This window comes from Microdochium trichocladiopsis, assembly GCF_020744255.1.
Source record: "Microdochium trichocladiopsis strain MPI-CAGE-CH-0230 chromosome Unknown B0I36scaffold_11, whole genome shotgun sequence".
NCBI classification, from domain to species: domain Eukaryota; kingdom Fungi; phylum Ascomycota; class Sordariomycetes; order Xylariales; family Microdochiaceae; genus Microdochium; species Microdochium trichocladiopsis.
In genome coordinates this window covers 112,020-134,549 of record NW_025763554.1, presented here as the reverse complement: position 1 = coordinate 134,549, position 22,530 = coordinate 112,020, and the positions used below count along the sequence as shown (strand labels likewise).

Here is a 22,530-nt window from a genome sequence, read left to right as displayed (position 1 = left end):
TTATCAACATTGTCCTCTGTTCGAATCAGCGAAGCAAACAAGTCCCTGACCTACGGCCAGTCGAAATGACGCAGGCGCAGTTCCCGCGTGTGCGTTGTGCACACAAGAAAGTAACCTCTGGTATGTTAGTCAGCGTCAGCGGCACATACTTGCGCCCTTACGAGGTGATTTGGAATCTTTGGCCTGCTTTGGCAGTAGATGCTGACAGCCGCTGTGCACACTCGACAGGCTGCAAGACTTGCAAACGACGGCGGATCAGATGCGACGAGACTCGACCAAAGTGTCTGCGATGCCAACGTTCCAAGGTCGACTGTGACTATGGCTCCGTGCCGCCACCCCCGGTGTCACAGGGGACGTCTGCTGCTCCGTCGCGGGCAACCACACCCCGAGCAGAGGACTCAAGCCCAGTCCTTTCAAGGGCACGAGCAGATTCGGGCAAATTCGTCGATGACTTGAGCGTCCAACCCATCAAGGGCGGGCAAGACTTGGTACTGACACAACAGCCGTCCCTGCTCGACCTGACACCCAAGCAGGGCGCTTTTCTTGACCACTTTCAGAACCGTGTTCTTGACAGCCTCGGTCTTCTGGCTATTGATAAATCCTCGATCGCCCGCACCCTCATGCAACAAGTCGTGAGTGACGAAGACATCAGAGCATCAGCACTGAGCATAGGGGCGTTGCTCTACGTGCACGAATCCCGAAAGCACAGCCTGCGTGCCACTCGAGAGGACCATGGACTCGGCGGTGAGTCGTGCGACACGTACGCCATGGCGGTCCGTTTCCACGTCAAAGCCCTGTCAAAGTTCCGCGAAAGGGTCACTGCGAAAGACCCAACATTGACGCGGCGCCTCATCCTCGTCATGTCCGTCCTTTTCGTCATATTCGAGAACATCCTGGGGGATTGCAAGTCTGTCGACCGCCTCATGGCGATCACGGTCCAGATGCTGCAGAGCGACCTCTGCGGCTTAGGACGGCCAGGACCAAGGACGGGCAAGACGAACGACACGGAGAAGGATGAGAGCGTCAACCAGATGCACTTTCTCTTCTTCACTATGGCCTGCATGAACAGCTGGGCCTTGCCGAGCTATCCGAACCAGAGGGCCGCCATGTCACAAGTAGGCGATGGTACCACGTCCATACGACCACCTGACTCGACAATGCCAGCATCTGGGTGGTACGAAGCCTACCGAATTTATCTCTACAGGACAGCGATATGGGCATATCAAGCGTGCCAGACGATCGGGTTCTACGGAACTGCTACGGAGGACATGCGTTCCCAGCAAAACGCCATCCTGTCGCACTACGCAACGTGGCTCCAGATGATCCGGACCCGGGTCGACGAGGCAGCCACGGCTGACGAGCTGTGGAAGTGGACCATGACACTGTTCTCGAGCCTAGGCTCTCACCCGCTGTACGCCTGCTTGTTCGACAGGGAAGAGATGATGTACGATCTTTACACAGAGTACTTCAGAGAGGCACTCGACGTTTTCGACAGGCAAGTGGCCATTGCTGAGGGCAAGTCGCATCTGGGCTTGCCCAAGGTCACGGTCTGGAATCAGAGGGAGATCCAGGTGCTGCTGTTCATCATGATAAGCAGTAGAGACCTCGAGATCCGCACTCGTGCCTCAGCGCTGTGCAGAGCCCACATCACTATCAACTCGAGTTGGGACGAGAAGGCAATGTTCATAGCAGGAACAGAGTGGATCAAGCTTGAGGAGGCGCACAGGAACGAAGTTGGCATGATCCCCAGGGAAGCCCGCCTGCGATGGACCCGGGTCGAGTGGAATGACGATCACACAGAACTCTTTACGGATCTCTTCAACCTAACGAGCCATGAGCTCGTGACAGTCCACGTGGGACGGCATAGCGAGTTTGCGGACTTGTTCTATATCGGGTAGTTGCTCGAGCACTTTTTGTATTTCCAATGATACCATAGCCTGTAGTAGTACAGTTCTGCCTGAATGAAAGAGTTGATAATATGCAGTATGACCTTGTTAACGTCTCTGGTGCTTTTGGCACTAGTGAAACCCGCTTCGAGGGAGTGGTGGCTTTCAGAGAACTGTCGATGGAGCCCTGTCCTGTGTTTGGGGGCCGTTGTCGCAGGGGCCGAGTCTAGGCACCAGCTCAGCCGCAGTGCAACCCTGGAGCACCCAAATCACCTAAATCTCCTTCGGCCAAGCGGGAGAAGCTCGAACCAGGCTTCTACGCAGCACGCAGTGCAGGCAGCCAGCATCAGGGGGGACGGAACTCTGCTGATCTGATTCGTTGGCCCGTGGGGGGGGGGGGCGACAAGGGTGTTCTGATATCTACCCGTCGGCACGATTGGTTGACGCTTCCCGTTGGTCCTTATCAGAGTTGGGGGAGCTCGTCTCCGCGCCGGGGAGAGATAGATGCATGCCGTTGAGGGGTAGATGGTCACGGTCACGGTCCTCTCTTCTCGCGAACTCTGTTCTCTGGCCCGTAAGGGCTCCTCCTCACCTCTCCTCAATTTTCCAATGTTCCGTTGCTCGTCTCATCCCATCAAACTCCCCCGTGGGAACCGCTCACTCCTTGTCGCGCACTCACCCGCATTGCACCCCCCTGCCCTGTATCATGCCCGGCTGCGGCGGCTACGTCAAGCGTAGCGCGACATAGGCAGGCGAACTCTGACAGGGGCGGCCCCTTCTGCATCGGCCGCCGGAGCAATAGGGGATCTATTCAACCCAGGGACCACCAGCAGCGTCCCGGAGCGGAGGCATGCCACGGCCGGCAGGCCAAGGACAGCAAAGCAGCAGCGCCACAGCCCGGCCTTCGCGGCGGCGAGCGAATGCCCCGAAGACCCGGTCCCGGAATGGCTGCTCCACATGCAAGGCGAGGCGGGTATGTCCCTTCTCCTCCTGGGGCTTTCTTTCGCGTGGCACGATCATCGCATGTTTTCCCACTGCTGACCCGCAACCATCCCTCTCCTAGCTGAAATGTGACGAGACGAAGCCTGCGTGCCTTGCCTGTGTCAAAAGCAACCGCCCATGTCCAGGATACCGCAAGGCCTTCCGCTGGTCAACAAAGCACGAAGCGTCCCTCGGCGATCCAGACGACAGCGCGTTGGAGCTGCCATACGCCGAGGTCAGCACTGCGCTCAATGTCCTCTCGAGCCCCAGTAGGCAGAGCGCGCCGCGCCGCAAGACCTCGGACGCCGCCCACGACATCATTACCTTCTCGACGCCTTCAGGAGGTCTGACCGAACATGAATCAGACACCAGAGCCTCACGGCGCACGTCGACTGGCGACATTGACGAGAGCACGCCCAACTTTGACGACTTCGTGATCGATGAGCTCGAACAGGCACTGGAAGAACAAGCACTGGAAGCAGCAGCGGAGCAAGTGTGGGACATGCAGGATGATGTCGGCATGCCCTTGCTGCAGCCGGCTGGCAGCGAGACTGTCTCCTCTGCGGCAGACATGATGGTTGTGCCCTTCAGCGACGTCGCCCTCTTGACTGGCGGCGACCGCATCCAGATGTCGACGACAGTGCCTCGCGGACTGCATGACTATTCGTCCCTACTGGTAGGAGAGTGGTTCAAGCACGTCTGTCCCATGTTCTCGAGCTTCGACTCGGACGTCAACCTCATGCGCAAGTTTGCACAGGAGTCCTGGACCAGGTCCGTGGCCATCAACAGCTCGCTACAGAGCATGGCCGCCATCTGCCTCGCCCCGCAGATGCCCTTCATGCGCCGGGTCGCCGCCTCGCACCTCAACAACGCCATCTGCGCCATCGAGACGGACCTGCAGCTGGTCCGCAACACGGAGACGCCCCAGCTGCACACGGACTTGCTGCTGGCTCTCTGCTGTGTCGGCACTACCGCATGCTGGGTCAACACGAGCGATACCGTCACCCACTATCTCAAGGAGGCCCAGACGCTTTTCCGCCGGGCTCTCAGGGGTTCAGAAGACCGCTCGCCTGCCGAGGCCCAGCGCCTGCAGTTTTTCAGCGACAGCCTAGTCTACTGGAACATGCTCGTGTCGGTCGTGTCGGAGGACTCGGAGGACGGCGAGCCAGACGCTGCCACCGCGAGAGTGCTCTTGTCCACGCAAGACCGCGAGCAGGCTCGCATCATCCCTCACCCGTGGACGGGGACATCGGCTGCTGCCCAGGCATTGCTAGGCCGTGCCATCCGACTCTGCCGGCTCTTCCGCCTCCGCTTCAAGCGCAACATGAAAATGACGGCGCTCAATCTCGAGGCTGCGCTCGGCGAGATACGACAGGCTCAGCAGATTGAAGAGGAGCTGCTCGCCCTCGAGCACCCAAGCATCGACAAGATTGTCGAGACGGGCGACAAGCTTTCCCCGCGGTCTCACTTCTACTACGTAGCCGAGGCCTACAGGCTGGCTTCGCTGCTACAGCTCTACCAGACCTTTCCGGACCTCGTCACGAGACGCCTACCCGAGCAGGCCACCGACTCGTCGGGCTGTGTGCCTTGGGATAAGTGGATAGTGCCGCTCTGCCTTCGTCTTGTCGAGGTCTTGCGCCAGATACCCGTGAGCTCAGGCACGCGCTGTATCCAGCCGCTTCTGTACATCACAGCCAGCACCGGCCTGCGCTTCGACCAGGCTGTCCTTGCCCAGTCTCGGGCGCCGGCTCAAAACACCCCTGTGGCCGACATGTTTCCACTCGCCAACGAATCAGCAGGCCTCGAGGCCATGCAATCGCTCTTTGGGATCGACAGTACTATGCCCTTCGCCGCCAGTACAGGCGTCACTGCATTGTCCCTGGAGGTCACGCACGCGCGACAGTTTGTTCTCGGCCGCCTAGGCATGCTCGAGCATAGCCTGCCTCCTGCTCCGATCCGGGTGGCACAGGATCTGGTCAAAGCCATATGGGCCGCATATGACGCGGACTTGGATCCGGGAAAATACACTCATTGGATAGATATCAGTAAGTCGCACATTCTGGATCTGGCCCGTTTCGATGTGTGGTTGCTGACGTGTGCACGCAGTGGAAAAATCCAACCTACGAACAATTTTTGGATGATTTCTGGCGGACAGAGATCACGGCGTTTAGCACCCTAGTGCTGCTTTGAGGCGCTGTCGCTCACGCGGTCGTAATCTCGGCGTTTGCCGCCCACAGCGACTTTTTGGTCGTATCATAGCACTTCACGCATGGCGCCAGGCTTCCGATTCGATGTCTTGTCTTTTCCAGGTCTAAAACCTGACTCTGGCCATGTTCCCAATGTATGCGCCCCAGCCTGGGCAGTGTGCCTCGATGCTGACATCCAGAATAAGCAAGTCGGCATCCTGGACGCGGTATATTGCGTCGTGAGACGGCATAAGATGGCCAGGCTCCCACATCGAGCACCAAACATACACATCACTACGGTTTTGCCAAAAGACGTGGCCCTCTCATGTGGATCAGTATTCGCTCTTGCCTTTCATGGCGCAAAGCTGAGCTGATAGTGGCTGCGGGGGCGTCCTGGTGGAACCTGGACCCCAGCAACAACATAAGCTTCCACAGGCAGACAGCGCTGCTCGTGGTTGGACGAGGCTATGCGCGCGCGTGGCGCGAAATTGTAGTCTCAGCCTGACACGGCGGCTTGAATCAGCATCGCGAGACACTAGCCGCGCACGCAGCCACTGCATTTTCTTTTCCTCCAGCTGAACCGCGTCCTCTTGCAACAGCCAATTGGAAGTCAATCCGCAAGTCCTACGATGCTTGTTTGTGTAGAGATGTCCTGGATGCGCTCAAATGTAATACTGGTTGCCTGCATGGTTACGGAATATAAAATCAACCCTGACCCGCATCGTCGACATGGGCAAGAATGCTACAGCGACAGCAGACCTGCTTGTGATACGACATCTTCCCTTCAGCAGGGCGTATTTGACATTCCAACTTCTCCAGTCTTTACCTCCGTCAACCCTTTTGCTAGACAATGCTGTCACTGCCTGTCATCCTCCTTTCACTACTGGCGCTCCAGCCTGTCCTTGGCTTCTTCCCGACCAAATGGAAAGAAGTCGTCTTCGGTTTCGGCGGCACTTCGCATGTCGAAATGACTGAGGATGTCTTCGAGGAGCGCGCCAAGGCTTACTTCCCGCTCGTCAAAACGCTCACCTCCAAGATGTCCAAAGCCAGAGACGAGATCGCCGATGCCAACGCCGATGTCGACGACAACCAGACTGCGGCCAGCTGGCACTGCGACGGCGAGAGCTTCCCCGAAGCGAAGACGCGAATTGCAACTTTGAAGCAGGAGGCCATTGCAGCGCTCCAGGCAGAGAATGCTTCTCTAAGCCGCCATAAGGTCGGAGAAGCACTGCACACCATCCAGGACTTCTATTCACACAGTAACTGGGTCGAATTGGGAAATACCGGTGCCAACTTGGATCTCATCCGTGATGGCGATATGTCCTCGTACACGGCAACATTTGAAGAGACCACATGCAGCGGTTGCTCTTTCACTCTGCTGGATCCTTTCTGCCAACTGTTCAACTGCGACGCGACACTCAACGGCTTCACCAAGCTGACAAGTGGTTACTATCATGGAGAAGACACGCCGCCTGCCGGTGTCGACATTCCTTCGCACAAGTGTCATCACGGTGAGCTTTCCTCCGACTTTGGCATCAGCTTCGCCTCTGGTGAGGACATGACCCTTGAAGATTTTTGGCTGACATGCCATGGTGGCAGGGGGCTACACGGACACTCCTCTCGGCAGCACCATCGGCTTCCTCTTCGGGCCTCCCAACCCGGGCATCAACAAAGACAGCCTGAACTGCGACTGGTCGCCGCACTGGAAGTGGCACGCGAGAGCCGTCGCCGGCGCAAAGGAGGCGACCAAGCAGTTTTTCGACGACATCAAGGCCGAGATTGACGAGCATGCGCTCCGCCTGCTCTTCGGAGTCGGTCCCACTCTCGCCTTTGCGATCGATACGACTGGCAGTATGTCTGCTGTCATCTCCACTGCCCGCTCAATCGCCATCTCCATCGCGGAATCTCGTGTTGGCACGCTGGACGAGCCCAGTTCCTATGTCGTCTCGCCCTTCAACGATCCCGGCACAGGCCCCTTGACTGTGACCTCGAGCCTCGATACTTTCAAATCTACCGTCAACGGTCTCTTCGCGTCGGGCGGCGGCGACTGCCCAGAGCTGATAATTACCGGCATGCTGGATGCCGTGAATGCCATGGAAAAGGGAGCGACTCTGTTCGCCTTTACCGATGCTGCGCCCAAAGACATCGCGTACGAGTCGCAGCTGCTTTCCACTGCTGTTGAGAAGAACCTCAACATTTACATCCTCAAGTTTGACTCGGACTGTGACGATGGTGGAGCAGGAAGTGGTACGAAGCTCAAGACCCGCAAGGATTCTCTCTCCGATCTGGTATACAGCGAGATCTGCGCCGCCACCGGCGGACAGTACTTTAGCGGCCCAGTCTCGGATGTCAGAAACATTACCGATATCTTGGACACGCTCATCACAGGCGATATCAGCACCATACTTCGCATCCAGGACAGCGTGGTAGGGGACACCAAGACATATACGATTCCTGTTGACTCGTACATGACCAAGGTGACCTTCTCGCTGCAAGGTGTCGGCATCGCCATCATGGTGGCACAACCCGACGGCTCGGCCCTGGGGACCGACGGCGTGACGAGGACGGTACTCAGTGACAGCGAGTTCATCTCCATCAAGTCGCCAATGATGGGCAGCTACACAGTTACGGTCTCTGGGACTGGCAGTTTCTCTCTTATCAGTCAGGGCGTGTCGACGCTCCGCCTCTCGCGATTCAACTTCGCCAGCGTGCGTGGTCGGCCCGGCCACACAGGGTGGTATCCCATCAGCGGCCCGCCGCCGTACAACCAAAGGATCGGCGCCATAGCCGACATGGCCGGCCCCTTCTCGACAGCAACGTTCAGCTTCCGGCAGCCGTCCTTTGCGCCCATCGGAGAAGCCGCCATGACCGCGGGCTCAGGCGAGAAGGGCTTCCCGCCGCGCAACTCGTTCTTCAACATCCTGCAGGTCCCTGAGCAGTCCTTCTTTGTCTACGTCTCCGGAACAGACGACAAGGGCCTAGCCTACCAGCGCGTGGTCGACACCATCACAGTCCCCATTTTCTCAAACGTCACGTTCCCGCTCGCCGGCAACCAGACCTTCCCCGTCAATAACAGCACATCGTCCAGCTCGTCAGCCACACCCACTGTGTCGACGAGCCACTGGTCGAACTCGAGCACGATCGCAACATCTTCGACGGGTCCCTGGTCAAACTCGAGCGCCAGCGCGACGTCTCCGGTGTACACGACCAGCACCGTCTACTCGACAAAGGTCTACGCGGTGACGTCCTGCTCTCCCGGGGTTCCCCACTGCCCCGGGACCGTCGCGACCGAGGTGGTCCCCGTGAGCGTGACCACGTGCGCCGCCGGCGCTGCGCCGCCTGCATCTGTGGTGGCCTACACGACCAAGCTGCACACGGTGACTGCCTGCCCCAACGAGGGCGGCACCAAGTGTGCCGACTACGGCAGGGTCGAGACGCGGACGATCCCCATCCCAGTCGTGCCGGCCACGGGAGGAGGGCCTATAGGCGGCGGGTCGAGTGGCGGCAGTAGCCCTGCGGCGACAGCTGCCACTGTGGGCGCCAGCAGCGCCATCACCTCTGGGTACGCTTACCCATCCGTAGTCACGGCAGGCGCGTCAAAGGCGATGGCCGGATCCCTTGTTGTGGCCGCCAGCACGTCAGCTGCCTTTTTGCTGTTCTCTTTCTTGTAAACAGAGTACTAAGATGTCAATATGTAGTCTGAGCTGTTTAGATAAGCGGGCTGAGGGATAGGTCAGAGCTTAAGTAATATTATAACTCTTGGTTTATCTCTTGGGGTTTATGGCGGTCGGCATCAGAGCAATTGCGCCGGCTGGCAGCAACCTAAGCCCATACACCCGCATTCGTGTTCAAACGTGAGCGCCCGGGGTTTGGCGTTCAAATAAGTTCCTTGTACAATGGATTAGGTACGACCCGGCCTGTTTGCGTTGCGAAAGTTGGCGGATGCACCAACCGAGTTTGGCGTCGCCAACAGCAGTTTCTCTTGTATGGCTGTAATTGCGTGCACGATTAAATCTGGCGAGTGATGAAACTATGTGTCGAGCTTTTGCAGGCAAGTAGCCATTCTGGAGAGAGTGCGGCCAGGGGAGCAACCATGTATAAATGATGGTGCTACAGATGCCAATGATTCTATAGGCGCTTTCGTGGCATCGAGCCCTTTATCAAGATGGTCTGTTCTTCATGGCGATTTGCGGTTACATGATCAACAATGGAATTGTGTTTGCAGCCTTGGAGTGGGAACAAGAGGGACCCGATCTGGGTCGTCCGCTGTGTCAGGCACCTCTGGATTGTTTACTGCTGCTTCATGTCTCGAGTTTCTTCCTGAATAAGATAAGTCTTGACCGGTCTAGGATGGATATGGCCCCCATTTGCTCGCACGTCCTAGCTCTGAAGTGGAAATAAAGCGCACAGTCCAGGCCCGAACTCGTCCACCACGTCATCGCGCACAACTGCAACTGGGTGCAGCAGCCTGAGTGCCGCACTAGGTACTTGCAACTACCGACATGGGCATCAGAAAAGCAGGCTTGGGAACGTGGACGGCCAATTCGGCAGGACATCTGAGACATGCCCGCCGTGGCTTGTCCGCATTCGACAAGTGGCAACCTTGAGACATTTTGAATGCGGCATCGAGCTGGCCGAATTCCACCTCTGGGCCTTGGATGGTGGGGCAGTCTTTGTGTCAAACATGTCACGATGCGAGCTTAATGTGCAAGTGTGGACTTTGGCATGGCATGCATGGATTCTGCTATTTAAGTATTGTATGACTGTGCGCCGTTCTTGTGCGCAAGTGTTCCCGTCCTAGCCCTCCCGTGCAGCACCTCTCGTCTCGTTCACAGTGCTCCTCTCGCCATCTGCCTGACAACGCCAGCTGCCCTGCTGTCGATCTCAGCTACCATCGCCATGTTCTCTTTTAGATACGTGATCACTGCGCTCTGTGCCGCCGGTGCCGTCTTCGCAAAGGAGTCTCATGATGTGCCAGTCGAGGAAGCTCCCAGTATCATCACGGCTCTTTTTACCGATGGCAACAATCGCGACAGTCGTGCCGACTTTACACCTGGCAAATGGGAGTTTGACGGATGTGCGGCAAATCCAATACCCCCCTCCTCTGCTTTCTCCGCAGCAACCAGTCTGATGGATACTGACCAGTGCAATGTCGCCGGAGCAGTTGCCCCTTGGCCCATTCACCGCATCAAGCAGCATGGTATCCCTGCGCAATGTACGTACAGAGGCTCCGAGGGCGGGTCCTTCCAGATCTTTGGCAGCGGCGTGAGTGGTACCTCCCGTTCATATGGTGTGAAGCGACTATTGACGATCCCGGAATCCATTGCAGAGTGCCGAGGTCTCGCCACCGCAGAGCATTGCAGATGTCCACTGCACCGTGTAGTGCGCAAAAGGTCACTGTCAAGCCGGCCCTCAGAATATCCGGTACGGGCGTTACCGCAGAAAGAGAAAGAGCACGCGATTCACTCTGGAATAAAGGAGCGTGCCGGATCATGTCTCGGTGGCAACCCCAATGTAGGGTCGCGCTTCAGTATAATGGAAAATAGACATGGATTTGAAGCATAACTCGAAAGTGATCATCATCACTTCCAGCGCCAGGGATGCGCGCATGGCCAACACATTGCAAATTTTTGACGCTGTGTCGGTGATTGCTGTAGCAATCGCAACACTTCACGAAACGACTCTCTAGCAGCAGACCCGGAGACTGACATCCGGCCATTCTGCATAGCTTCTGTGCGTTCTGATATAATGAGTTTAGAACTGCAAGCCGTCAACCATTTCTCTATGAGTACCTGAATGAACAAAGTGGCGAAGAATGCCACAAAACCAACGTTCTTAGACCGAACATGATTGTGAGGATCGAATGAGTAATTGCCAGGACGGGAGTGGCCGGTCTACAAGGTTTCAAGTTCTTCTGCCTCGGGTCGAGAAAGCAGCAAGGCAGATTGGGAAACAAAGCCATAATATGCAATTTTGGACCCGCGGGATCAGCGCAACCGTGAGCATCAATTTGGGGCGGGGAAAATGTCAGTTGCTGCAGAACCCGGGAAACCACTGCGAGTGGACTTCGGAGCCTCATTTGGTAAGGGTGCGAACAGGCACATGTCGATGACAAACACCAGGATGCAACGTTGAAGCTCGCAGGAGGCTGACAGAAGCACGCGTGTTGGGAGTCGTCGTTGTGGATATAAATCATGAGCTGCCAAGTGGCTCAGCACGCGCACGAGCATGCACAGCAAGCGACCCTCTGGGCAAGTAAAGCTCACAAACTACACATCGTAGGTGTCTGTCCACTTTTTGACTTGCTATGTTTCGACCACTTGGCTTAGGGGATTTTTCCGTGCAGTAGAGGAGGCGCTTATTGAATGCTGGAGCAGACTCAATGACCGTGCTAATCCCAGCTCCGGCATCAACCGCCCGTGCACCCGCTCTCCACGACCTTGACTTGCACCTGGGACGTGCAACACCAGTGGGAAGGTCTAGAACACCCCGTTGACCGTCCGAACCCTGAACCCCTTGCTGAGATTGTCTCCACCCCCAGCCAACAGCATCGCACAGTGTCGACGGATCATTCGATTGTTCTCGCTGGCACACCCACCTTGGGTACGCCCAAAGGTATCTTTAGTGTTGTGGACAGCGAGGCCGCTTTTGCCGACGCAGTTGATACTGTTGTTCTTAAGGGGCTCAAGTATCGTACAGCGCGGATGATACCATGCACGATTATCCGCGGGAACGCATTGGCATAAAGGATCGATGATTTCAAGGAGCAACAGAAAGCCACCATTTAGTGTGCTTGCACTAACCATTGTCGTCCTGCAGTTGGACGCCCGCGCGGACGAACGGGTGTACTTCATCACCATCGGTTAGGACGGAAGGTCATAGGCCGTCGAGACGAGGTTCGGCAATGTGTCTCTGGGATAGAGTTGGTAACCAGAGGAATGCTACCGCTCAGGCTGGTGACTTTTTCGATTTCTCTCCGCACACAGACAGAAAAGCCATCAGATCCTGAGACCCAAAGTGTGCGAGCGAGTACTCCATTAAGCCCCCACCGTGTGATTGTAGAGCTACGGCTGCCACAGGGACTACCAACAAACCAGTCCATCGCGTGTGAGAACTCGTAGGCTTCTCGTATCATTTCCGCTTTGCTCGAAGTGCACGTCTGCGTTTTCCCAGTGACGACTTCATCACGAGGCCCCGCTATATATATGAGGATTGAGGTTGTCACATGGTCATCTCATTGTTTCGTTCACACTCAGAGATATCTCTGATGGTCAGGTGATGCGACTGAGCTGTAGAAGCCGCGGGAAGTGCTGGTCAGCGGCATGCGAACTGGAGATTCCCACAGCGCCAAGAGCGCGGGGATGCCGATCCCGCGGAGACATCCATCCAGGTGGCAGTGGCTCCACAGTGAAGATCCCGCGGGTTCCAGGCCCAGCTTTTTCCGTCGGCTCTTATTTCCATTGAGGGCGACCACAGGAACGATCTGGCAATTCGTTTTCGCCCGTCTGCACGATTCGGGATTGGAGATGTTGTGGTTGCAAACCGACTCAGCTTCCCCCGAGGCCTGTCAAGACTTTGATAGAGGGCTATCATATCTTTGCTTCGCGCAAGTTTTCGTGTGAGGACGTGCAACGACCCAAGCCGTCCTACCCGGGGTATTTACCAGATATAATCGGTGGCCCAGAGACTGTGGATTCTCAAGTAGTAGCAAACGCCCATCATGACACGGCTGCTTCGTGGAGCGGCCCCACGACGTTGCCATCGGCACACGTGCGCATGCCACCAGGATGGGCAACGGCTCGATTGAAATTGAAAGAAGCCGTCAGGGCGATCTTCCCCCACAAATGCGGAGGTGGGCCCATGTTGAGATGGGGTTTCCGAGCATTTTGCCATGAATAGTCAACTTCCCCGCAAAGTCTGTGGGCGGGCTGGCTAAGACCTCCGGATGTCCTAGGGGCTCGCTTGTCGGTGATGGTGATGACTTCACGCGGTCTCCATTGCCTTCTCGGTCTTGCGGGACGGGACCCTGGGAGCGGCGGTGGACAAGACAATAGGCAGATCCCGCGGCAAGCTGCGGCAGCGGCCACACCGGGGGGCTGCAACGGTCCATATGTAAGTCGGGGGAGCTCCCAAGACTTTTAGCTCTTTGCGAGCTTTCTTGGCCTTCATCCACGTTTCTTGGCTCACGCGTGCGGCTGATTCATGAGCGCAGTCAGAGCTCTCCCAAGGCCACACCAGTCCCGGCCCATGCGCCTTGGCAACTCGCCTTGACCCCGCAACCCTCCACGGCCATGGGCTCGCCAGCTTGACCTAGATGCATCTGGGGCCCCAGACGGAGTGCCTTGGCAGCCCTCGACCGGCACGGGGCATCTCAAGGGTCGCCCACAGAGTTTTTCATCTATAAAGATGGCCTCCCGATGCAGGATCTGGAGTCTGGGGTATCGAGGCATCTCATCAGCAGCAGCAGAAGCATCAGCCGACGCAGCAGCAGCCTGAGCACTTGCGACGACCAAACTTCTGAGCTCGACCCGACAGCTGGCGAAAATTGAAACATCAACATGACTGCCCACAACACCGTCGACGCAAAGGGCCGCTCCTCCGATGACCTTGCCCGGGTCGAGGAGGCGGAGCTCAAGGGCGAGCAGATTGGCCAGCCCGGCCTCGCGACAGCCCTGGAGATCCAGGGGCGCTTTGACAGCCTGCGCGACCTCACCCCTGAGCAGATGGACGCTCTCAACAAAAGAGTCGTCAAGAAGGTCGACTGGAGACTCATGCCCATGATCACCCTCATGTTCCTTCTCAAGTGAGTGATCGACCATTTGCGCAGCGCCCGATTTCCAGCCCGAGGGCAGCTTTACTGACATTCAGCGCTCTTCAGCTACCTGGATCGGGTCAATGTCTCCAACGCCCGCCTCGCCGGATTCCAGACCGATCTGGGCATGAGCGACACCGTCTGGAGCGCTGGTATCTCAACCTTCTACGTCGGTTATCTCGTTGGCCAGCTGCCCGGAAATATGATCCTCGCGAAGACCAAGCCCAACTGGTTTCTGTCCCTCATCATGCTGCTTTGGTCTGCCGGCACCCTATGCATGGCAGCGCTCACCAGCGGTGCCGGCTTCGCTGTCTGCCGCTTCTTCATCGGCTTTACCGAGGCGCCGTTCTTTCCCGGTATCACCTTGATGACCTCGTCCTGGTACACAAAGGAGGAGAGTCCTCTGCGCATGGCCATCTGGCACGCCGGCAACACCGCCTCCAACATTTTGTCTGGATTCCTGGCCGCTGGCATCCTCGAAAACATGCAGGGAGTGTAAGCAGCAACCAACCCCGTATGCAATCACAAAAGGCGCAATTTACTGACTATCGAAAAACAGTGTTGGTCTCAAGGCGTGGCAGTGGTTCTTCCTGATTGAGGGTGCGGTCTCCGTCATCGTTGCTATTGTCGCCTACTTCATCCTTCCCGGCTGGCCTGAGGATTCCGGCTTTCTCGACGACCAGGAGCGCGACATGGCCAAGTACAGAATGCTCGTCTCGAACGGTGGCATTGACGAGACCCAGGTCGGCGCCTGGGCTGGTCTCAAGATGGCTGCCAAGGACCCCTTCACCTGGATCTTCTGCCTCATGCACTTTGCCCTCATCACCGCCCAGAGCTTCAAGGACTTCATGCCCTCGATCATGGAGACCTTCCACTTCAACAAGCTCACCACCTACCTTGTCCAGGCTCCTCCGTACGCCATTGCCTACGCTGCAGCCTGTGCCCTCGCCTGGTCTTCGGGTCGGTTCCAGGAATCGTTCTGGCACGTGGTCATCCCCATCATCCTCGGCGGTGCTGGCTGCGGTATCCTCATCGGCACTCTCAATGTTGGGGCGCGCTACTTTGGCCTGTGCCTGCTCGTCGCCGGCACCTACAACGGTCTCAACTTGCAGCTGTCGTGGGAGACGACTGTCGTCCCTGCCCCCCGCTCCAAGAAGGCCGCGCTCGTCGCCATTGCCAACTGCATCAGTCAGACCAGCCACTGGTTCACACCTTACTTCTTCCCCCGCTCCCAGGTTCCTTACTACCGCCTTGGTGGATCCATCATCCTCGTCGGAGTGGTCCTCGTCGTGGTCTCGGCTGTTCTCACAAAGTGGAGAGCCACGGTTCTCAACAAGAAACTCGACGAGCAGGAGGGCTGGTCGCCTACCAGCGGCAACGAGCGTGGCTGGAGATATGTTTCTTAAGTAAAGCACAGAGACTCACCAAAATGGGCAAATCTCCAAATCTCTGGCGATCTGGCGACTTTCGGCGCAAAGGACATGGACTGGGATGCATTTGCAAGTCTTGAGGCGCGCACATCTGCGCAGAGGGCTTTGCCGGGTATGATGAATGATTACATACGAGCAAGAGAAATTGAAATTTTATTCTGCACAAAATTTTGACTATATGCAGTGACTGCTCCATCCTTTGAAACGTTGTATGTCGGGAAAATATATTCATGGAAACTTGAGAGAATAAGAAAGAACCAAAACTTTGCACCGCACCCCAAGCCGCCAGCAAATTCTATCGAAAACGAAGGAGAAGAAGATATAAAAGGTGAACTTGTAGGTGCGCCCAATGATGGCTGGTGTCGGAGGCACTCATGTCCAGATCCATGTGTCAAACTCAGTGGAAGTGAGACTTATCGCAGGAAACGCTGCCGACAACCTCCTCGAGGACGGTAACGTTGGCGCTCTTGAAGCTCACATCGGGCATCTCGCCCATGGCGGCCGTGCTGACCTTTGCGCTCCGGCCATACATCGAGACGACCTTGCTGTTGGGGATACGGCTTGGGCATGTGCCGCCGTACTGGATGGTGTCGCCGAGGTAGCCCTGGTACTGCAGTGGAGAGAAAACATTAATAGCCATCCCGTCTGATCCTCCTTCCTCACTGCCAGGGAGCGCTTGGCCGTTGACTTACAGTTGCATACTGGTGGAAGATCTGGCTCCAGTTGGGCTGAATGTTGCCAATGCCACCAGGCACGTAGCGGTCGTAGAGGCCAATAGGGCCCGACTCGGCAAAGTTCTCAACCCAGTTGCCAGCGGCATATCCAGTCGGGATGCGCGAGTCCTGCGCCCAGTTGTCCTTCCAGATCGCGGTCTCGCTGAAGGGTGAGCCGTACTGGCGGAGGGCTGAGAAGTCGAGAGCGTGCGAGGCCTCGTGCATGAGCACGTACATGTCGACTGTGATTCACCCGTCAGTAAGCAGCAGCACACGACTGAGTAAAGAAGCCGAGGTTGGCAGGAACACCTACGAGACTCGTCATCGATTGCAATGTTGCCGCCCCAGTAGAGACCGGCGTACGGGCCAATGTCGTAGGACACGATGAAGTGCTTGATGTGCTGGCGGACACGAACAGGCAGGCGGCCAATCATCTACATGGCCTAGAGTCAGCACACGCTTTGACATCGTCAGGAAGCCTGATACTCACGTCAATCATGCGGATCTGGTCAACCTTCGCCGATCGGTGGCGGCACATGATCCAAGGCTCGGAGCAGTCAGTGTAGTGGACGTTGAAGACCTCATAATCGGCCGGGTTCTGGCCACGCTCGCGGGCAAAGTTGTAGCAGTCCTCCAGCGTCCAGCCAGCTCCCCACTGGTCCCAGTGAGATTGGGTCGGAGGCATGTAGTTCATGATCGGGTTGTAGATCTGATCGCGACGAAGCTCGGGGCTAATGACTTGCTTGGACTGCGCAAACGCGCCAGCAACGAAGGGCACGAGGGCCAGAAGGGACTTGGTGCTGATCATCTTGAGGGAAGTCGAGGAGATGAACCTTGGATTGTGTTAAAAGCTGAAAAGATCGAATGTCCAGATGAGGCTGTTGAATGGGCTGATGATAATAGAACAGAAGAAGGCCAAGGAGCATGCAGTGATGGTTGCTTATATACCTGAACACCTCCCTAGGTGCTGAGATCGTGAAATGCGTTGCAAGTATCTTCATGTTGTTCCCAATCCCCGAGAGATGCTAAGAATAACTCAATCGGACTCTCGCAGAACTTCTATTTTCGGTCCATCACATTGATGGAATGTTCAGCCACACAGATGGTTCATTGCCAGGTTGTGGTTCGCTAGCACAACGTATTAGATTCTGACCATCTTCACTCATGTGCTCCCACCCAAGTGGCAGGGGTGCTCGCTCGCATATTGAAGCTTGTGGCACGCTGCTTAAGTCAGTGCGCTTCTCCAACCAGCATGGATGTCAGTGAGCGGCGCCCTGACATAGCTCAGGTGTTCCTTTCCGCATGTCCAGCATTTCGAGCTGGAGATTAGGCGCAGAATACTAGGTGCATAGCTGGCACGTTACATAGGGGTGCCAGTAACCACGTAGCGACTAAGTTGGACCAGGATATCACTGTGATCCATGCCGAGCAGGGGTATAACTACCGGCGACCTCATCGCGCAACTAAGGTGCAGCTGACCCCTGTCAGACCAGCCGTAAAAGTTTAAAAGGCTATTTACATATGCTCCCCGCCGTGATCTAAAGAGGAAGGCTTACTCGAATCGATGCGAACAAGACAGCGAGTATAACACGCAAGGCGACCCGACCAGCAGGCCGCAAAATCGGGCTGAAGGCAGTATGTACACGCACGGCTACCCACAGCAGGCTCAAGATAACGTAGTATCCAGGCAGGCTCAACCCACGGATATGGAGAATGCACACAGAAGGTGGACCAGCGTCGAAACGACAGCGAAGCTATCCTTGCATCTGATTTGAAGATTAGTTTATTGCAAGAGCACGCAAGTTCGCACAACCGGCATCCGCGCTGGGCAGGTGTGAATCCAACGTTGCACACTTGGGATGGACAACGGCAAATCTGACATCAACAGATTCTTCGACCCGGCCTTGGGGCGCAAACTTCCATCTATGATTGACTTCAACTCGACAGGCACGAGCGTGTAAGCGTGCGCAGGAGCAGCCACCGTGGATAAGCACGCACACTTGATTGAACACTACCAAATTGGCACACAGAACATGCGACCGCGTCTGGCAGGCTTTCTGGAGAGAAGAGGCTCTTGTCTGTAAGTTCCCGTAACTGGTAGCAAGGATGAGTATGCCCCGTCGGTACCAGTTGTTGCTTATTGTTTTCGGAAGCATGCGACTGAACGTAGAATACTGCCCTTCCGTTCTACGGGCACCGGCGAGCCCCACTTCAACAATTCGACATTTTGCCTGCCGTCAAGAATCGTCGTCCATTCCCCAGGCAAGCACCAGGGCACTTCTGCACGCCGAGAATGGGGGTTGCACGAACGCGAACCGTGCTGAGAGACTGACTCCGAGGAGAAAAGCAAGCGCCAGATTCTCGCGTGCCTACCACCAACGGCTCCAGCCATGCCGCCCTTCCTATACACGCCGTATCCACCGAGGACTGGGGGATCCGCCTGCACACCCTCTGGTCGTTGAGCTAGTATTGTTCCGGTCAAACGAGGTTCTCCTTACTCGAGCGTGTTCCACGCGAAGGCCGGCGATATGAATTTAATAGATATAGCATCTTGCATCGACGTCGGGTTACTGGATAGATTGGTTCGTCACGGGCCGTCTCAAGTGCCTGAATACACCAAAGAGCCGGCTGATGCAGTCTCGAGGTAGTCCTCAACCACTGGAGATACAACAAAGCAGAATTCATATTGCATTGAGATTCTACTATACAGCTGATCCAGTAACTTCATATCTAGGGCAGCTCAGGTACCTCCAGATCGTATGCCAGAGTTTCCGTGCAAACGCCAATGCGAATATTATGGAGACTATTTCAAGGCAGATGTCAGCGTCTTAAAATCCCTTGTGCCTCGACGCGCATCCTCCTTCCTTTAATCTGTACCATGGATAATTCAGTACTTACACGAGATGTGCAGGATGCGTCGCGTAGCCTAACACCTGCTCCTCGGTATCTAGAACGGTGACCAGACCCATGTCGTAGCCCTGCGCGCGGTGGGCGGTGCTGGCAAGAGGAGGGCCAAGGTGGAAGGACCTCAGACCAGGGACAACGCCCAACATGGCATTGCCCGCAGCGCGCATTTTCTCGATGACCTCGGCCGGGGTGCCGGGCTTCAACTTGAAAAGAACTACGGTGGGGGACCCTCAAGGTTAATTGGCGCCACGTGGGGTCTGGGCGGGACGTGACGAACCGATGTGGTAGATGGCCATTGTGTGAAGATGAACGTGAGAGGGTGTTCTGGGCTATAGTGCTGTTAATGGAACGACAAATGACGACGAGTTCAGAGATGCGGCAGGGTTTTGTATATCAAATTGGGTTCGTCGTTGGTTTATTCTCGGACAGCTTTTCCCTTTTCCCCGTGGGGCAAAGCAGTAGGAAATGGGTGGGTGCGCGTTAGCGCGAGCATGGTCCGGTCGGGGAGAGTCCGACAAGCTCGGTCTAAAATCCGCGCCCGCAGCGTGGCGAGTCATGTTTCTCCACTCAACCTGATATCCGAGGGCGGAGGGTTCTTCTGATCGCAAGGAAGCACCCACACACGACGGAAGGGACATCACTGCTAACTCGTGGCGCATAATACAAGTCCACAAGCCCTCGCGCGAACGATTCTTACTAAGCACGCTCTACTGCCCTTGGCTCAATGCTGGGGATAGCAGGCGAGCTTTGCTTAGCCATTATCTGGGTAGGAATGCATTTGTTTATTGGATCAGACTTTTAGATGCAGCTCAGGTCGTCTATACGACTGGTTATTCTAATCCCAATCACCAATTTTTGATTTCGCCGAACCTTCCTAAACATTACGTGAGACAATTGCTGGTGAGGACTACAATCCGCGTCTTGACTGCAGCATTACGTTTGTAGTTCTCTGTAATACGATCGAATGATAGAGTCAGTATCATCGATTCCTAGCGGGCGCACATCGGCCATGGCCTTGATCTTCTGAGTACTATATCGGTTGTTAGCAACAGCTGAATACCGACGGAGGGACTAGGAGAACGTACACCTCCTTGACCTGAACATCGGTCATGGGAAGCCCGAGTTGGTCTACGCGGCTGCGAACAGCATTCCAACCTGTCAAGCGTGATCCGATGTGCACGAAGCGGGTCATGCCGAAATCCTCGGGGTTGATAATTTCGTAAGTGCTCGGGGCATTGAGAATGGCCTTGGCGTGGATGCCGGCCTTGTGATGGAAGGCCGAGTAGCCAGTAATGTAATTGTTGAAAGGAACATTGACCTCGACAGCTATCGTTCATTTGCAAGTTAGTATACGTTGACAGGAGGCTCCCTGTCCAGCAGGGGCGGAGACAGAGAAAAGGGCCAGAAAGGCAGAAAGCAGGGCTGATCAAGGTGCTTACCATCGGCTACCAAATCCTCGATCTCCTTGAGCTTCTGTAGCTTGTAACGCGAAGTCACATACTCCCGATCAAGGGTGATCATCCGGGCGAGAAATCCTCCAAGAGGGGTTATGCCGTTCCGCTCGCCAATGCCTATCCTGTGTTAAGCCGACGTCCTTCTACATCGTGTCTCATATGGAACTATTTGCTTACCCAAGACAGACACATCAATGTCTAGTAATATGAGTTAGCAGATCGATCACAAGGATGGAAAAGTCCAAGGGAGCCTCCTTACGTGTTGCACCAGCCTCCAACGCCGCAAGGGCATTTGCAATGGCACACCCAGTATCGTCGTGCTTGCATGAAGTTAGTTACCGCCGTGATGGGTTAAGACATTTCAGTCCAAGATAGGAGGGCACTGACGAAATGGACCTCAATATCGCACGACACCGCACCACGAAGCGTGCTGACCAACTCGTAGACCTGCCGGGGCGTGGCACAACCAACGGTATCGGCAACACCAACGCGGTCGACACCCGCAGCATCAGCGGCCTTGTAGAGAGTCATGATGTCGTCGAAGTCAGACCTGAACGAGTCCTCGGAAGAGAAGCGGACTTCGCGCCCCTCGCTGGTTCACAGAATCTTGCGTTAACATCAAGGCGTACTGCGCTACTACGGTCTATATGGTCAGGGGGTAGCAGCAGTGTGTCTCACCTCTTGACGTATTCGATCACCTCGAGTGCCATTTCCTTGATCATTGCGATACTCTTGCCATGTGAATACTTCTGGAGGTACGAGGAGGTGCCGATAACAATGTCGAGGCCGTCGACACCAGTTGCGACAGCAGCTCGAGCGTCGTCCATGTTGCAGCGCACATCTTAGGAATGGGCGATCTTTGTCAGGTGAATCTGCGGAGCGGGTTTGGGCGACCAAGGGAAGCGAGGAATACGAACGGGTAAGAATCTTGGACTTCAAACCAAGCTTGCAGATCGCGGCGCAATCATCTCGAGACTGTGGAGAGGCCACAGGTGACGTGAGCTCTAGGTATTCCACGCCGAACTCGGACAACGCTGTTGCACTATATCAATTGCGAATGAGTACACGGTATGCAATGCTAGCGCCACCAACGAAGGGGCCATGCGAAAGGAGGCCGTACATCTTGATTTTGGTTTCTATGCGAGTCCAATCACACGTTAGATTATCTCGGCAATGATTCTGATGGTGGGCTGTATCGTGGGATTTACCTGTGTCGAAGAAGGCATTTGAGAATTGCTCGCCCTCCCGCAGGGTGCTTTCAATGAACTTGAAGTTGCCGACATTGGACAACAAGTTCTGGCTCATCTGGAATGGCCTGGGCGTGTGGGGGGCGGGCGTGCCTTCAGGCGCGGTGGTGGTTGCAGGCATGTTGTGAATGTGCTGCTTTTTTGGCGGTCTTGCGCTTCTGGGAGGGTCAGGGGACTGTCTGCGGCGAGGGCAGGGAGAAGGAGAAGGTGTGTATGGAGGCCGTTTTTGAGCAATGAAGACCCAGTACTCGAGAAGAGATGTAGAGATCAGAGGTGTAGAGCAAAGACTTCAATTGCGTCGATGAACAAGATCCCATATATGCATGGCAAAAGGTCAATTGGACCAATTTTTTCAGCCCTCATGCTTCCAGATGACTCGAACAAAGATTGAAAAAAACTGTTGCAATGGCGGGGCAGAGAGAACGCGGTCCTACATCGGACGTGACTCAGATCGATCTACCCGAGGCGAGGCCTGGTTAGTGGTATTGGGACGCAGAGGCTGCAGTGCCGGGGAGCGATACTGTGTGCTCAGGTACTCCGAGGAGCGCCCGGGTGGCATGGGACTGCGAAGTACTGGAGCCTTCTCAGCTTCAAGCCTGGGCCTCAATGTCTATCTTAGTATGAGAAGCTATTGAAACACTGTATGCTTGACGCCCCCGAGGCGAAAAATGCGGCTCAGTCCATCCCAAAGCTCCAAAGCTAAGGGATAAAGGGCGGCGTCGCTCCGCACGAACTTCTGGGGTCGGTGTGGATAAGTCTCCTCCGATCGCTAGTCTTCGGACAATGTTCCGTGTGGATCCACGGGTCAAGTCCGACAGCATGGAGCCATTTTGTCTGCGGCCGCTCCACTCCCACCAGCCAACGAGGCGGCGTCTGTGACATCGCAACTCCTATTGCTTTATCGAACGACCACT

The 22,530-nt window shown here is 55.9% G+C and overlaps 7 protein-coding genes across 7 annotated transcripts; 4 read left to right on the top strand and 3 right to left on the bottom strand.

Moving 5' to 3' along the window:
- Nucleotides 1-2,458: 2,458 nt before the first annotated feature.
- Nucleotides 2,459-5,371, top strand: B0I36DRAFT_34965 (fungal-specific transcription factor domain-containing protein). The gene is made up of 4 exons (XM_046156819.1): nt 2,459-2,859; nt 2,950-4,912; nt 4,974-5,208; nt 5,260-5,371. The coding sequence occupies exons 1-3, from the start codon at nt 2,737-2,739 to the stop codon at nt 5,006-5,008; spliced, it is 2,121 nt and encodes a 706-aa protein (XP_046006249.1). The 5' UTR covers nt 2,459-2,736; the 3' UTR covers nt 5,009-5,208; nt 5,260-5,371.
- A 294-nt stretch (nt 5,372-5,665) lies between these two features.
- Nucleotides 5,666-8,813, top strand: B0I36DRAFT_34962 (uncharacterized protein). Its single transcript, XM_046156816.1, has 2 exons — nt 5,666-6,564; nt 6,653-8,813. The coding sequence occupies exons 1-2, from the start codon at nt 5,904-5,906 to the stop codon at nt 8,722-8,724; spliced, it is 2,733 nt and encodes a 910-aa protein (XP_046006248.1). The 5' UTR covers nt 5,666-5,903; the 3' UTR covers nt 8,725-8,813.
- A 1,139-nt stretch (nt 8,814-9,952) lies between these two features.
- Nucleotides 9,953-11,799, top strand: B0I36DRAFT_354305 (uncharacterized protein; the record flags this gene model as incomplete). The annotated part of the gene is made up of 2 exons (XM_046157298.1): nt 9,953-10,318; nt 11,455-11,799. 2 exons carry the CDS (start codon nt 9,953-9,955, stop codon nt 11,797-11,799), a joined length of 711 nt encoding a protein of 236 aa, XP_046006247.1.
- Nucleotides 11,800-13,611: 1,812 nt separating this feature from the next.
- B0I36DRAFT_394519 (major facilitator superfamily domain-containing protein) lies at nt 13,612-15,432 on the top strand (the record flags this gene model as incomplete). The annotated part of the gene is made up of 3 exons (XM_046161504.1): nt 13,612-13,856; nt 13,932-14,360; nt 14,425-15,432. The coding sequence occupies 3 exons, from the start codon at nt 13,612-13,614 to the stop codon at nt 15,269-15,271; spliced, it is 1,521 nt and encodes a 506-aa protein (XP_046006246.1). The 3' UTR covers nt 15,272-15,432.
- Nucleotides 15,433-15,606: 174 nt separating this feature from the next.
- Nucleotides 15,607-16,871, bottom strand: B0I36DRAFT_394517 (uncharacterized protein). Its single transcript, XM_046161503.1, has 4 exons — nt 16,499-16,871; nt 16,322-16,442; nt 15,988-16,250; nt 15,607-15,905 (listed from the first exon to the last, which is right to left on the bottom strand). The coding sequence occupies exons 1-4, from the start codon at nt 16,814-16,816 to the stop codon at nt 15,693-15,695; spliced, it is 915 nt and encodes a 304-aa protein (XP_046006245.1). The 5' UTR covers nt 16,817-16,871; the 3' UTR covers nt 15,607-15,692.
- Nucleotides 16,872-18,738: 1,867 nt separating this feature from the next.
- On the bottom strand, nt 18,739-19,130 carry B0I36DRAFT_253141 (uncharacterized protein; the record flags this gene model as incomplete). Its single annotated transcript, XM_046150735.1, has 2 exons — nt 18,739-18,811; nt 18,907-19,130. Coding segments are annotated over 2 exons (297 nt in total), but the record flags the coding sequence as incomplete, so codon positions are not given.
- Nucleotides 19,131-19,679: 549 nt separating this feature from the next.
- B0I36DRAFT_335114 (uncharacterized protein) lies at nt 19,680-21,978 on the bottom strand. Its single transcript, XM_046155421.1, has 10 exons — nt 21,578-21,978; nt 21,490-21,505; nt 21,287-21,411; nt 21,048-21,210; nt 20,757-20,961; nt 20,629-20,689; nt 20,547-20,567; nt 20,355-20,486; nt 20,001-20,241; nt 19,680-19,945 (listed from the first exon to the last, which is right to left on the bottom strand). Exons 1-10 carry the CDS (start codon nt 21,735-21,737, stop codon nt 19,849-19,851), a joined length of 1,221 nt encoding a protein of 406 aa, XP_046006243.1. The 5' UTR covers nt 21,738-21,978; the 3' UTR covers nt 19,680-19,848.
- Between the last annotated feature and the right edge of the window lie 552 nt (nt 21,979-22,530).

Bases quoted from the DNA above. Each gene is read 5' to 3' on its own strand.
- B0I36DRAFT_34965 (XM_046156819.1), top strand. From the start codon at position 2,737: ATGCCACGGCCGGCAGGCCAAGGACAGCAAAGCAGCAGCGCCACAGCC. The intron at 2,860-2,949 runs GTATGTCCCTTC...TCCCTCTCCTAG, and splicing joins CCACATGCAAGGCGAGGCGG to CTGAAATGTGACGAGACGAA. The intron at 4,913-4,973 runs GTAAGTCGCACA...GTGTGCACGCAG, and splicing joins CACTCATTGGATAGATATCA to TGGAAAAATCCAACCTACGA.
- B0I36DRAFT_34962 (XM_046156816.1), top strand. From the start codon at position 5,904: ATGCTGTCACTGCCTGTCATCCTCCTTTCACTACTGGCGCTCCAGCCT. The intron at 6,565-6,652 runs GTGAGCTTTCCT...CCATGGTGGCAG, and splicing joins TTCGCACAAGTGTCATCACG to GGGGCTACACGGACACTCCT.
- B0I36DRAFT_394517 (XM_046161503.1), bottom strand. From the start codon at position 16,816: ATGATCAGCACCAAGTCCCTTCTGGCCCTCGTGCCCTTCGTTGCTGGC. The intron at 16,443-16,498 runs GTGAGTATCAGG...TAGGCCATGTAG, and splicing joins ACCAGATCCGCATGATTGAC to ATGATTGGCCGCCTGCCTGT. The intron at 16,251-16,321 runs GTAGGTGTTCCT...GGTGAATCACAG, and splicing joins TGCAATCGATGACGAGTCTC to TCGACATGTACGTGCTCATG.
- B0I36DRAFT_335114 (XM_046155421.1), bottom strand. From the start codon at position 21,737: ATGCCTGCAACCACCACCGCGCCTGAAGGCACGCCCGCCCCCCACACG. The intron at 21,211-21,286 runs GTTCGTATTCCT...CCCATTCCTAAG, and splicing joins GAAGTCCAAGATTCTTACCC to ATGTGCGCTGCAACATGGAC. The intron at 20,242-20,354 runs GTAAGCACCTTG...AATGAACGATAG, and splicing joins CGAGGATTTGGTAGCCGATG to CTGTCGAGGTCAATGTTCCT.